The sequence below is a fragment of the Homarus americanus genome, unplaced genomic scaffold, assembly GCF_018991925.1.
Source record: "Homarus americanus isolate GMGI-L3 unplaced genomic scaffold, GMGI_Hamer_2.0 scaffold57980, whole genome shotgun sequence".
NCBI lineage: Eukaryota > Metazoa > Arthropoda > Malacostraca > Decapoda > Nephropidae > Homarus > Homarus americanus.
In genome coordinates, this window is record NW_024716703.1 from 304,829 (window position 1) to 319,304 (window position 14,476).

Here is a 14,476-nt window from a genome sequence, read left to right on the forward strand (position 1 = left end):
ACAGATACCATCACTTGCAGCCAACCATCAAACTCTCCGGTTGGACTTATGGTAAAATGGTCGAGATGGTAGTGATAATATGAATCCACATACGCCCACACACGCCCACATCCCACCTCTGACTTCCACACACACCCACACCCCACCTTTGGCCTCCATCCACACCCCACCTTTGGCTTCCATACACGCCCACACCCCACCTCTGGCCTCCACACACACCAAAACCCCACTTCTGGCCTCCACACACCCCCACAGCCCACCTCTCACAGTTCGGTCAGGTTAGGTTAGGTTAGGCCCATAGGTGCGTCATAGAAGCAGACTGGCCGAGACACGAGTGAGGAGAGTCAACTTGGTCTGGCTAGTACCCGTGTACCTACTCCTCAACGTCCCCTTCTCCGTGGCCGTCACAAACAAGTTAGGGGTTGTTTTAAGCATAAAAATATCTCGTTAGCAGCAGCCGTAAGACAACTGTTGTTTTTAATCGTACGTCTGGAACCCCGGTAATGACTCCTCCCGCTCAGGTGTTAACAGGTGTTTCAATGACATGTTTTTTTTTTTAGCTTTTGTTTTTGGTCATTTTAACAAAGAATATGTTAAGTTCAAACACTTCAGGTTCAAGTTCTATTTTACGATCATTTTAGTGAATTTGAAACTTTTTTTTTTTAATTTTCAGACAAAAATTCAACTCTGCGAGATGGACTCACACAGAATAAAGCAAATTACACTGTTTTTTCTTTTAATGTGCTATGGTCTCCACTCGGGAGTCTGCTACAAGAGAAAGGTATTTTAAATTTGACAAATTGCGTAGATTTTGATGTCGTTTTTACAGCTGTGGAAGTAGAAATCCGGGGTATAGATGCAGGCGTAGTTAGAGCTGGTGCCTCCGTCAGGTTGTGCGGGGTGGCAGGGGTACCAGTGAGGGACGCCCATCGGCATCGGTGAGTTGTCGCTGACCCAAGTCCAACTGCAGGAGAGACGAGGACAACAGTGTATTAGAGAGACAAGAGGAGATGAGAACGAAAGACACACACACACACGTACCTGGCACTCCTCTCGGAGCAGCCAGGTCAACTGTTAAGTTGGCCCATACCAACTCCCTCCCCTGAACCCTCCTCCCCACCGGAATATCAACAAGTTCTCGCCAGAAGTTACAGTTTCACTTAGGAAAGGAATGGAACCAGTGTTAAACAGAGGTGAACATTGGTGAACAGTGCTTAAGTCAGTGAGAACAACTCAACAGTAACAGTCGTACCCAAGTTAACCTTCACACAGTGAGGTCCCAGGTACCCAGTGATAACGGCCCATGAGACCCAACAACAACCAGCGATGTGTTAATCCGTCTACGATAGGAAGGCCTGGGGCCACACCTCACTCAATAACACCATCTGTGAGGGAATTACTACACCACGTCAAGTCCCTCATAACACCATCTGTGAGGGAATTACTACACCACGTGATGCCCCTCATAACACCATCTGTGAGGGAGTTACTACACCACGTCAAGTCCCTCATAACACCATCTGTGAGGGAATTACTACACCACGTGAGGTCCCTCATAACACCATCTGTGAGGGAATTACTACACCACGTGATGCCCCTCATAACACCATCTGTGAGGGAATTACTACACCACGTGAGGCCCTCATAACACCATCTGTGAGGGAATTACTACACCACGTCAGGTCCCTCATAACACCATCTGTGAGGGAATTCGTACACCACGTGATGCCCCTCATAACACCATCTGTGAGGGAGTTACTACACCACGTGAGGCCCCTCATAACACCATCTATGAGGGAATTACTACACCAAGTGAGGCCCCTCATAACACCTTTTGTGAGGTAATTACTACACCACGTGGTCCCTCATAACACCATCTGTGAGGGAATTACTACACCACGCCAGGTCCCTCATAACACCGTCTGAGGGAACTGCTACACCATGTGAGGTCCCTCCTAACACCATCTGGGAGAGAGTTACTACACTACGAGTTTGCTGTTCAACACCTACATTAATTTGTATGTTCACTGTATGTTCCTTTACCTTTCTCTAATGAAGGCTTTTGTTAAACCACCAATGTATGTAATAAGTCATTTATGTCCAATGTATATTTTCAGCCTTCGGGCTGCAGAACTTTTTCAATAAACCGTTAATTATTATTATTATTATTATTATTATTATTATTATTATTATTATTATTATTATAAGGTCTCCGTCAACCAGATTTTAGTCCTCAGCTCTGAAGGTTTTATGAGACGTTTATCTAAGGTCTCTTTGTTGTTGTATTTGTTATGTAACACTTGACTCACCTGCCCTCGTGGCCTTCATCAGTACCGCCAATCCAGAACCCTTCGTCTTGTAAGTCTGAAATAAATGTTTTCTTCGTCAATACGTTTTTATTATATTAATTCACCAAATTTTTTCCATTTTTTTTGTCTGTCCATTTTCTACTCCTATCAACCACAAACTGTATTGATATTTCCAGTCACAGATCACGCCAAATTGTAACCCGATATTTTGAACCTAAAGACAGCACTTTAGATTAAACAACCTGCCTGCTCTCCCATCCCTAACCATCCAATTGACTCGCTTACTGAATGGATGTGTCCATAACTAAGTACTCTTACTCCCAACCCAACACACACACACACACACACACCCACACCCACACCCACACCCACACACACACACACACACACCCACACCCACACCCACACACATCTTACCTTGGTGATCCATAATATACTCGTACACTTGGTGGTGAAGTTCACCCCTGAGCTCGGCCAGATCTGCTCCTTCAGCCTGACACAGACCCCTCAAGCTGTACCAGGTTCCCTTCCCGTACATAACGAACTTGAGACACACTGGTGACATGGGATCCACACTGAAGTCTACCCATCCCACTGGACACGATCCGGCCTCTGGGCATGGTGAAGAATTCAATATATAGTTTAGGGTTATATAAGGTTGGGTATGGCCATAGGGGTCTTTGGGGGGGTGGGGGGGGGCGCTAGTGACAGTGTGGCCCTAGTGATAGTGTGGACTTATTAATAGTGTGGCCCTAGTGATAGTGTGGACTTATTAATAGTGTGGCCCTAGTGATAGTGTGGACTTATTAATAGTGTGGCCCTAGTGATAGTGTGGACTTATTAATAGTGTGGCCCTAGTGATAGTGTGGCTCTAGTGTCGGTGCGGAGGGTCAGGTAATTGCCACACCATAGCAACCCATGGGAGGGACACACACACAGTACACCTTGACTCTCTCGGTGTGAACGAAAGTAACATACTGTGTTCCTCGCCTCCACACACACACACGACCTACACAGTGATCGAAAAGTCCCTGTGCACCTGTATTGATTAACACTATAGTTCCTTATTATACCAACATAGTTTTATACCTTGTTATACGTACAGTAAATCTCACGAACGCTATCCACTTCCAACATTAACTGTGACCATTTCTAATATTTATTGTAAGTAGAAAAAAGTAAATGTCTTTATTTTTAATCATTTTAGTGTACAGGGACTTTTACAACACCCTGTAGTATAGTTTCTTCTTCTGTTGTAGTTTATTTTTTTACTCGTACTGTTGGTGGTTAATGATTCAGTAGTTAGAGATGGAGTTAATAAACTCTTGAAGGCACTTACCTTCAATCAGGACCAGCCCGAACGCCGCTGTGGGAAGAGACGATGGATTAATATTCAACACCAACAGGAATTACATATTAAACTGTGCCCGTGTAACTCTTATGGTGGTGAAGCAAGAGATGATGTGAACCTTTATCTCAAGGATGGCGTCCACTGGCAGATTAGTAAACATGGTCTAAACTTTAATGATGAGGAAAGTTGTACACCAAGTCAAATTTGAGCTGGAAATAGGCACTAGTCTTCAGGGTCATCAGAAAGTGTCTCAGGAGTTGTGGTGGAGTCTTTTACCATATACTGACTCATTGTCTCCCTCACCTGCAACCAGGGCCAAAGTTGCTGCCCACTTCATGTTGCTCTATGATGTGCTATGCTGTGTTGCACTATGCTGTTCTGTGTTGCGCTGTTGGTATATCAAGAGAGAGTGAGAGACGCGCGTGGGTTCTAGCACATATATACACAGTGAACTGTCAGCTGCAGAGATGTAACTTGCTCACCCTTATAGTGTTGCGTGTCACTGTGTATCCAGCCCTTTGGTCTCGTTATCACCGCCTGCGCCATACGAGTCCTCTGGAGGTTTCTCACTCATAATCATGAAAGAATACATATATATATATATAACTATATTTTATCAAGTACTGAGATGACTGTACTGATGACATCGTATTTAATAAGGTCAAGAGATCTTACTCGCTGGGCTAATTTATTGTACTCAGGGGATTGGTATCATACTCAAGGGAGTAGGTTATCGTACTTAAGGGATTGCCATCGTACTCAAGGGATGGTTATCATACTCAAGGGATTCGGTTATCCTACTCAGGGTGTTAAGTCATCGTACTCAAGGGATGGAGTCATCGTACTCAAGTCCATCTTTATCATCACTATTCGATGATATTCTTTGGACTCTGGCTATTCAACGTTCAGTAAGACACTTTTTACCAAGGCCATTAGTTAGGGAAATCCTCTTATTTTTATTAACAGAAAAACTCACGTGTCCAGGCGGGGTAATGAACACAGTAGCCTCGCCAAAACATCTCATTCGGTAGTGGTTCAGTTAGTGACCGATGGAACAGAAAACGAGCGATAACTTCAGACACGTTCATGTATCAATTGGATTGGGTTGGGTTTATCTTCGTTCGATATTTCATATTCTTTCGGACGTCTGGGGTCTTGATACTTTTTTGGCATTGGCTCTACACCTTCAGGAGCTAGCCAGTATGCATTTATTTAACGTGTCTCGTCATTGGCTATAGATCAACAGCTTCTATTAATGTAATGGCGGGAGTTAAAATGTATGGCTTCTTAACTCTGTCGTAATGGTTGTATTTAAGTTATGGCGTCCAGTTAACTTTATCCTAGTCATGTTGCATATAAAGTAGGAGAGGTGAGGCAGGTGAGGGGTGAGGGAAGAGGGTGGAGGGGAACCTCACGGCAGATGTCAGCTGAAGGTTCTCCCAGGGTAAAACACTTCACTTCGGAGAGGCAGATAACACCCACCCGACTGCTTCTTCATGTAACTTAACGCAACATAAAGCGACATCTGCTCTACCAGTCAATCAGTTATAGTTCCATTCAGTTATAGTACCAGTTAGTTATAGTATCAATCAATTATAACACCCAGTTATAGTACCATGTTCCTGTGTGTGAGGGTTGGCGACCACGGCCCACTTCTCCAAACATTTCCTGGGTGTTATTATTATTATTATTATTATTATTATTATTATTATTATTATTATTATTATTATTATTATTATTTATAAGCCTCACTACCTTCGATCATCTTTCTTCTGCTATACATTTTATTTTTTAATATTTAGATTTTTTTTGTCTTGGGGGAGGGGGGCCGTCTAGTATATTTTAACCATTTTCCTGTTTTGGGTTTAATTTGGTTTGGTCTGGTTTCTGTTGACGTCAAACAACACTCTGAAACCTGAGGGATTTTCTCAAACAAAAACACAAAAAGGAAAACTAATGATAGATTTATTAACAGTTTCAACCCCCATAAAGGAGTCTATCATAAGAATGGAAGGTTCTAAATCTAACATAGCGTAGCTTAAGGTTCTAAATCTGGCAATAGCATAAGAGTGGAAGGTTTTAAACTGACAAATAGCATAGCTTAAGGTTCTAAATCTGACAAATAGCATAACTTAAGGTTCTAAATCTGACAAATAGTGTATATTAAAGTTCAAAATCTGACAAATAGCAGAGATGAAGGTTCTAAATCTGACATATAGCGTAAATCTTGATGTTATTCTCGCAGCTGTGGAAGAAGAAGTCAGGGGTGCAGATACAGGCGTAGTTAGACTGGGTGCCTCCGTCAGGTTGTGGAGGGTCGCAGGGGTACCAGTGAGGGACACCCATCTCCATCGGTGAGTCGTCGCTGATCCAAGTCCAACTACGGGCGAGAGGAGAGGGTATCAGTGTGTAAGAACGAGAGAGAGAGAGAGACGGATTGACAAAGCGAGAGAAAGATACAGAAAGCAAGAGAAAGAACGAGATAGAGAAAGGGAGAGAAAGAACGATAATTTTGAGAGAACAGAATAGAAATGAGGGTAAGTGAAATACAGAGATGAAGTAGCCTCAGGAATATGTTACTTGACTCTACGGAACATTGAACACACCTTAACTACCTCACCCAACACGTTACTTAGTCATCTCTGCCGTCTGGAACACTCAGTAGCACGTTACTTTTGTAGTTCGGAACAGTTAGCTTTAGCGTTACTTACCTTCCCTCGTGTCCTTCGTCCGTTCCCCCAATCCAGAAGTCCTCATCCTGTAGTTCTGAAATACAGGAGGTTATATTGATTCTTACTTGTCTATCTTCTGGATTTTCACCTAATTTGTGTTTTGAAATTTACTCCTACGTCAAATTTGTACACACACACACACACACACACACACACACACACACACACACACACACACACACACACACACACACACACACACACACACACACACTAAAGTATCTATATGGAGGGGTACAATGAATTTCACAAAGAACACCGCAACTCCTGTTCTCTCGGTAGGGTTGTCAAAGTCCTTCATCTGTTGTGCCATATTGCCTCAACACTAAAATCGTAAATATACATTTTTGGAGTGTGTGTGTGTACTGTATTTGTTGTAGTCACCAGTGAGTTGGTAGAGGGAATATTAATTCGAGTATTATGTTTAAAGGGGAAAACATATTAATTTTGTATCTTCCGGGGTAGGGGGGGACACGATCCCTCCTCTCACAGAAAACGGCGATAGACGAGGATAAACTTATCTATTACTTTTTGTGCACCCTACACGAACAATATTGTTCTTTTAACGTGTAACTCTTATGAAGGAAGATATTATTATTCTTAATATGGATTTCAGTGTTGTTTTGAAAGACAATACTTGACACAGAGTGTTATAGAACTCTCTCTCTCTCTCTCTCTCTCTCTCTCTCTCTCTCTCTCTCTCTCTCTCTCTCTCTCTCTCTCTCTGTATTTTTCTCTCACTGTCTCTCCTTCTCTCTCACACATATAAGAAAATTTCTGTCATCTTACCTTGGTTATCCATAATATACTCGTACACTTGGTGGTGAAGTTCACCCTTGAGCTCGGCCAGATCTGCTCCTTCAGCCTGACACAGACTCCTCAAGCCGGACCAGGTTCCCTTCCCGTACATAACGAACTTGAGACACACTGGTGATATGGGATCTACACTGAAGTCTAGCCATCCCACTGGGCACGGTCCGGCCTCTGGCGCTGAAGGATTTATATGGTGGAGAGTCACACTTTGTTGATAATGGGATGTGGGGTGTGAGAGGATGGGAACTGGATGTAGTGATGGTGTTGGTGATGGTGTGGTGTTGGTGTGGTTGTAGTGAGGTGTGGTTGTGGTAATGCTGAGGTTGTGGTCATGGTGTGACTGTAGTAATGGTGTGATTCTAAATATGATGTGATTCTGGTCATGGTGTGGATCTGGTGATAGTTTGGCTGAGATGATCATAGGCCCTGGTGACGGTGTGGAACATAAGAACGTAAGAATGGAGGAAGCTGCAGCGGGCCTATTGACCCATACTGGGCAGTCCCACTTACGCCAAGCCCCTATTGCTCATATATCCATCCAACCTTAGTTTGAAGCTATCCAGCGTATTCGAGTTAATGATGATATTTGGTAACATGTTCCAGTCGTCCACTACTCTATTTCCAAATCAATGTTTACCTATTTCGCTCCTAAACCTAAATTTGTCTAATTAAAACCATTGTTACGAGTTCGCTCCTGGTTGGAAAGTTTGAGTACCTTTGTAATGTCCTTTTGTTTAGCCCTGACTTCCATTTATACACCTCCATTATGTCGCCCCTCACTCTACGTCTCTCGAGGGAGTGCAAATTAAGATGCTTTAACCTGTCTCTGTACTCAAGGTTCCTGATGCCCGGGATGAGTCTTGTCATTCTCCTCTGAATTCTTTCCAAGGATTCTATATCCATTCTGTAATACGGTGACCAGAACTGAGCTGAGTAATCCAGGTGAAGTCTCACAAGCGCAAGATATAGTTTTAAGATGACCTCGCTAGTCTTGTAACTAACACTCCTTTGTATGAACCCAAGTACTTTATTAGCCTTGTTTCGAGCAAATACACATTGTTTACTTGGCTTAAGATTCCTACTTATCATAACTCCTAAATCTCTCTCGCAGTCGGATTTCTCAATAACATCGTTGTTCATCTGGTATCTGGTTCCTTGTTTACATCTCCTATACTGAGTACTTTACATTTGTCTCCATTGAATTTCATCTGCCATTTTTCAGACCATTCGAAAATTTTTTTTAGATCTTCCTAAACACGTCCTATTTTAGTGTCATCAGCAAATTTACTTATGTTGCTGTCTATGCCGATATCTATGTCGTTTATGTATATAATAAATAATAATGGTCCAAGTACTGAGCCTTGCGAAACTCCACTAGTGACGTTGCTCCAATGGGACTTTGTGCCGTTAATGCTCACTCGCTGTTTTCTGTCCTGTAACCACGCCCTAATCCATTTTAGAATATCACCTTTAATGCCATGAGCCTCCACTTTTCTTACTAGTCTTTCGTGGGGGACTCTGTCGAAGGCTTTGCTAAAGTCGAGATATACCACATCATAATTGTGCCCCTCGTCCACCGATTCGAAAACTGATGAAAAGAATGTTAATAGATTAGTTAGACATGAACGCCCGCTTGTGAAGCCATGCTGGGAATCATTGATCAACTTGTGCTTCTCCAGGTTTTTTCGAATAGAGTTTGAAATGATTGCTTCCAGTAATTTGCCTACAATTGATGTTAGACTGATTGGACGGTAGTTAGAGGACAGTGATCTATCTCCCTTCTTGATAATCGGTATAGTGTAGGTGTGGTCATAGTGTGGTTCTGATGATAATATAGGACTGTGGCACAAAGTACTATCAAGTCAATAGAGACCATAACACATTAAAGATCCTGAAACAAATAATATTGTCTTTACATGATCAGTTTTCACCCATCCATTACGAGTTCTGCGCTGGAGACAAAGGGAGGACGGGAAGACATTAAGCACGAGAAGATATTAAGCACGGGAAGACATTGAGCACGGGAAGATATTAAGCACGGGAAGACATTGAGCACGGGAAGACAAAGGGAGGACAAGAAGACAAAGTGAATTTTCCATGATAACGGACTGTATGGAGATGAAAGTCCGTTATATCGAGGGTCCGTTAAACGTGAAATCCCCATCTAACGGATTTTACGAAGAGAAATCCGTTATATAGAGGATTTATCAGTTCAACTTACCTTCACTAAGGACAGTCCCAATCGCCGCTGGAAAGACGAAACAAATCAATGGTCAATAAACACAAGGAATTATATCATTCATTTTTTCCCAGTTAATGACACTTTAGATCTCTAGTTGACCTCTATGGCCCCTGAGACAAGTTTAATTGATGTCAAAGGTCAAGTTTTACTGGATATTGACGAGAGAACTTGTTTTTGTCATGTTTTTTTTTATTGAATATAACCTCGTGATTTATTTAGGAATTTAACTTCTTATCCATTTGTTGTGAGATGAGATGAGGGAGGTGAAGTGAGGTGAGGTGAGATGAGGGCGGTGCAGTGAGGTGAGGTGAGGGGGGGGGTTAGGTTAGGTTAGTCTACATCAGGTCAGGTTAGATCACGTTAGGTTAGGTTAGATTAGGTCCTAACCACCCTGGGCCAAACCAAACGTCAACCGTCTAAGAGATACCTGGTCGACTTTATCCCCAACATCAGTAAAGTTTACTTCATAATATTGTCTCAGTAATAATTCCCTTACCGGCGGCAAGAACCAAAATCGCTGTCCAGTTCATGTTAGTGCTGTACTGTGCTGTTATGCTATGCTGAGTTTTACGCTATGCTGTGCTGTTTTGTTATGCTGTGCTGTGTCTCGTTATGCTGTGTCTTGCTTCGGAGGCATCGAGACAGAGTGGAAGAGAAGCATCAGTGTGCGTGGTCTATATATAGAGAGAGTCCACTGTGGCTGCTGTTGCCTTCAGCAGTTATCACCATCACCCTCTCCTCCTTACCGACCGGGATCTCTTTCTCTCTCACTCATGAAAGACACGGTAAGTGGACGTTTGGGTTAGGTTAGGTTAGGTCCTATCCATCCTGGCCCAAATCAAACGTCTCATGGCCCAAAAGTCCTACATTCTAAAGGCATTGGGCCAAAGAAGTGATCGTTTCTTGATGGCAGAAGAAAAACGATTGAATATTGCCCAAGGCCCTAGTCACACGTACAGGTGTGTGCGTGTGTGTGTGTGTGTGTGTGTGTGTGTGTCTGTGTCTGTGTGGGTGTGTGTGTCTTTAGGGCCCTAAGAAACACATTATCGAACATGTTAAAAAAATCGTCTATTGATTCTTATTTTTCTTACATCTTTTTCGAATTGATCTGAGACCGAGCCTCAGGGAGCTATATATATATATCGGTCTTATTGATGGCCGCTGAGGAGGAGGAGGAGGAAGGAGAGAAGTATGAGGAGGGGAGGAGTAGGAGGAGGTGCAACAGGAGGAAGAGGTGCAACAGGAGGAGAAGGAGCAACAGGAGGAGGAAATATAGACGGAGAGGGTATAGAAGGGGAGGATGAACCATACCGAGAATGACTCCCACACGTCAGCTGAAGGTTCTCCCAGGAGCAACAGTGATAACCCATCCACCTGTTGTTGTTCGTATTTAGTTCATTTGGGGGTGATATCTCCTCCGTCTCAATTAAAATGTCGTTTACCTGAGTTAGATAAGGTTAGGTTAGGTTAGGTTAGGTTAGGTTAGGTTATCATCACTATTAAGTATGATAAATATGTATGAGTGGTTAAGTGTGTAGACGAGATCTTCACTACAGAGAAAGGAAAAATAAGAATCGTTCATGAGAAGTTAAGATCATTCTTTCCTGAACTGTGGACAGATGTGTTCTTATTCTCCTCCACTCACTTCCTTCTCTCGTGCCTCTCCCCCCCCTCCTCTCCCCTTCTCTGCCTCTCCTCCTCTCTTTTCTTCCTGCCTCTCCTCTCTTCCGTTCCTTCCTCTCCTCCTCTCCCCTTCCTCCCCTTCACATCACGGCTCACAACCAATAATAAAAAATCAGAAGAAAAACTTGAAATCACTGAAGTACACAGTGTGTGAGGCTGAGTGTGGGACTTATGAGAGAGACGGCTGGGAGTGAGGGGGTTTACACGGCTGCTGGGGCTGGGAGGGGGTTTACACGGCTGCTGGGGGTGGGAGGGGGTTTACACCGTTGCTGGGGGCTGGGAGGGGTAGGGGTTTACACCGTTGCTGGGGCTGGGAGGGTTTACACGGCTGCTGGGGGATGAAAGGGGTTTACACGGTTGCTGGGGGTAGTTAGTCCAAGCTGGGTGTTTATAAATCATTATAACATGTTAACACATACCTATAATCATGACTACAAATATAACACGTATTGTTGCGTTTATTTCTTTGCTCAGTCAACTATAAGAGTTCGTTCGTTTACCTCTCCTCCTGAACCACGAACCCCGAGAGATTCAGACTCGTGAACCCGAAGCAATAAACTGATACATTATTCTATCCATAAATGCTTCGCATTAATGAGTTCTGAATCTTTCAGGGGTTCGTGTTTCAGGAGGAGAGGTGAACGGACTTTAGTAGTTGTCTAAGGGCCTCAAGAGAGACAACACAGACACCGAAGCCTTTCGACATTATATTAAGTGGTTAGGTCGTCGCTTACCCCAGATAACATTGTCTCAAACACCTTCAGCTGTCTTGATCAACGTTGACGCCCTCTCTTCCCCTACTACGTCACCTCCCTGGCAGTCGTAGAGGACTCAAGATTTCATTTCCTGGTCCTAAGATACAGTTGCCGTCCCAGAGGTGAAAATGTATGTTTACAACCGACCACTACACTAGGGTGTACTGGACTGGGCTGGGCTAGGCTAGAATGTGTTCCATTATACTGTAGGATGTACTCCACTGCACCAGGCTATATTCAACTAGACCAGAATGTGCTGGACTAGACTAGGGTATGCTAGGTTATATCGGGATGTACTGGGAAGCGCTAGGTTGAGCTAAGATCGTTGATATTAGCGCCACTAATTTGGCTATCATCACCCACCTCTCTGGGCGCCAGGTGATAGCTCAAGGCTGGTGTAGGACGCTGGAGTTGTTGTGGTGGTGGTGACACTGCGAGCGGTCATGTTGGACGATAAAGCTCATTAAACCTCAGTGTGTTGTTAAGGAGAGAGAGAGAGAGAGAGAGAGAGAGAGAGAGAGACAGAGAGAGAGAGAGAGTTTCGATATGACGATCCTGCGTGGTTGGTGTTTGAACTGATGTATATGAATGGAACACACACACACACACACACACACACACACACACAGTTACGAGAGGCGGTCAGTGCCAAACAGGTGTGATGACCCTGGCCAGGTGTGGTGACCCTGAGTAGGTGCGTATCAGGTGAGGGGTGGAAGAAGGGGACCTGAGAGGCATCATTAGTAAATGAGGGCAGGTGAGGGGACGGGCGAGGTTTAGGTGACAACTAGTGAGACTCCTGGGGCTCCTACACACCTGGTGAGCCAAGACTTACTGCACCTCCTGCCTCCTGCTGTCACAGAATCCCCCTCACTTTCATTCGAGTTAGTTATTCAAGACCTGCGCAGGTGCCTCTCTCTACGGAGCCTTGTTTCAGCGCAAGTTTACCTCACTTAAAATTATTGATGTCGTTTATTTTTATGGTCGTGTGACGCATGATACTGTTAGGTTATTACATAGTTCTGGTTTGGTTGAAGGGCACTCACTCTCGTCAAGGCTCGTGTAGAAAAAAGGATCAACAATTCCAGGCTGTCGCCACCAAATACAAAACAAAAGAACAGAGGAAACATTTCAATCCTATTAGTGGAGACGAGAAGACGATGTTATATATTTCTCTCTCCTACTCGCTAAGTCTTGCGCCAATGATAATATTTCCACTAATAAAATAAAATAAAAATATCAGTAAATAATATGTTTACGTTCTAGAGGCGCCTTCACTATAACACTGAGGTAATATATAGTCGCGTCACAGTGAAGATCTTTGATGTTGTGTCTGGCGGGCGGGCGGCGTCTGTGTAACGTGTGTAGCTACCATGACCTCAAGATAACTATCAGGACTTATAAATATCACGTAAATATATCACCAGGTTGGAGAAATAGTGAAAAATTACATTATTTTTGTCTTATGTCAGTAAATAATGAAATAAAAATCAGAGTTATTTCAGGCAACGAATTCAAACAAAGAAACGAACTATAAGCGACCAATTTTGAAAAACGTAAACATTATTTCAATTAAGGTTTCTGTTTTACGATTTGATACCATTAGATATATTATAATTGGTAAGTTTATATGAATTATTGGAATAATAGTGAAAATAATACAACAACAGTTTTAAGTGAGTTGTTAAGGTTTTGTCGTTGCTGATGGATGATGGTGTCGTATTGTCAAAACATGGCTGGTAGAAACAACAGGTAGAGTGCCACTACCTGGGTATAGTGCCACTACCTGGGTATAGTGCCACTACCTGGGTATAGTGCCACCACCTGGGTATAGTGCCACCACCCGGGTATAGTGCCACTACCTGGGTATAGTGCCACCACCTGAGTATAGTGCCACCACCTGAGTATAGTGCCACCACCCGGGTCTAGTGCCACCACCTGAGTATAGTGTCACCACCCGGGTCTAGTGCCACCACCTGGGTATAGTGCCACCACCCGGGTCTAGTGCCACCACCTGAGTATAGTGTCACCACCTGTTCATGATGTTGAAAGTTTTGCGAAGAAGTCACGTGTTGGCTGAGAAGAAAAAGATCAGATGTCACGAGGCAGGAGTCGGGCTGTTGGTTAGGTTAGGTTAGGTTAGGTTAGGTTAGGTTAGGTTAAGTTAGGTTATGTTAGGTTAGGTGAAATAAGCTGGGATGGAGACTCTCCCAAGGGGCCGGGTTCACCTGTCACCTTAGCAACACCTTCAGGAATTATCTTCATCTTGACTCTCTCGTTTGACTAATTAGCGACAGGTGTAGTGAAGATTAACACAGGTATAGTGAAGATTAACACAGGTGTAGTGAAGATTAACACAGGTGTAGTGAAGATTAACACAGGTATAGTGAAGATTAACACAGGTGTAGTGAAGATTAACACAGGTGTAGTGAAGATTAACACAGGTACTATATAGTGAAGATTAACAAAGATATAGTGAATATTAAGACAGAATGAAGCTCCTTACGTACTATATATACCTGATATAATTAATTTTACACCTGACACACACACCTGGCTTTGTGGTCTAGTGTGTGTGTGTGTGTGTGTGT

General features: G+C 43.4%; 2 protein-coding genes across 9 annotated transcripts in view; one reads left to right on the forward strand and one right to left on the reverse strand.

Moving 5' to 3' along the window:
- The window catches only part of LOC121858208 (prostaglandin D2 receptor-like), a 134,265-nt gene that overhangs the window by 75,725 nt on the left and 44,064 nt on the right, over nt 1-14,476 (forward strand). The gene's annotated exons all lie outside the window — the stretch shown is intronic.
- On the reverse strand, nt 723-10,107 carry LOC121858458 (C-type mannose receptor 2-like). The gene is made up of 9 exons (XM_042354904.1): nt 9,944-10,107; nt 9,427-9,453; nt 7,182-7,382; nt 6,372-6,426; nt 5,865-6,040; nt 3,649-3,675; nt 2,727-2,921; nt 2,310-2,364; nt 723-964 (listed from the first exon to the last, which is right to left on the reverse strand). The coding sequence occupies exons 1-9, from the start codon at nt 9,975-9,977 to the stop codon at nt 787-789; spliced, it is 948 nt and encodes a 315-aa protein (XP_042210838.1). The 5' UTR covers nt 9,978-10,107; the 3' UTR covers nt 723-786.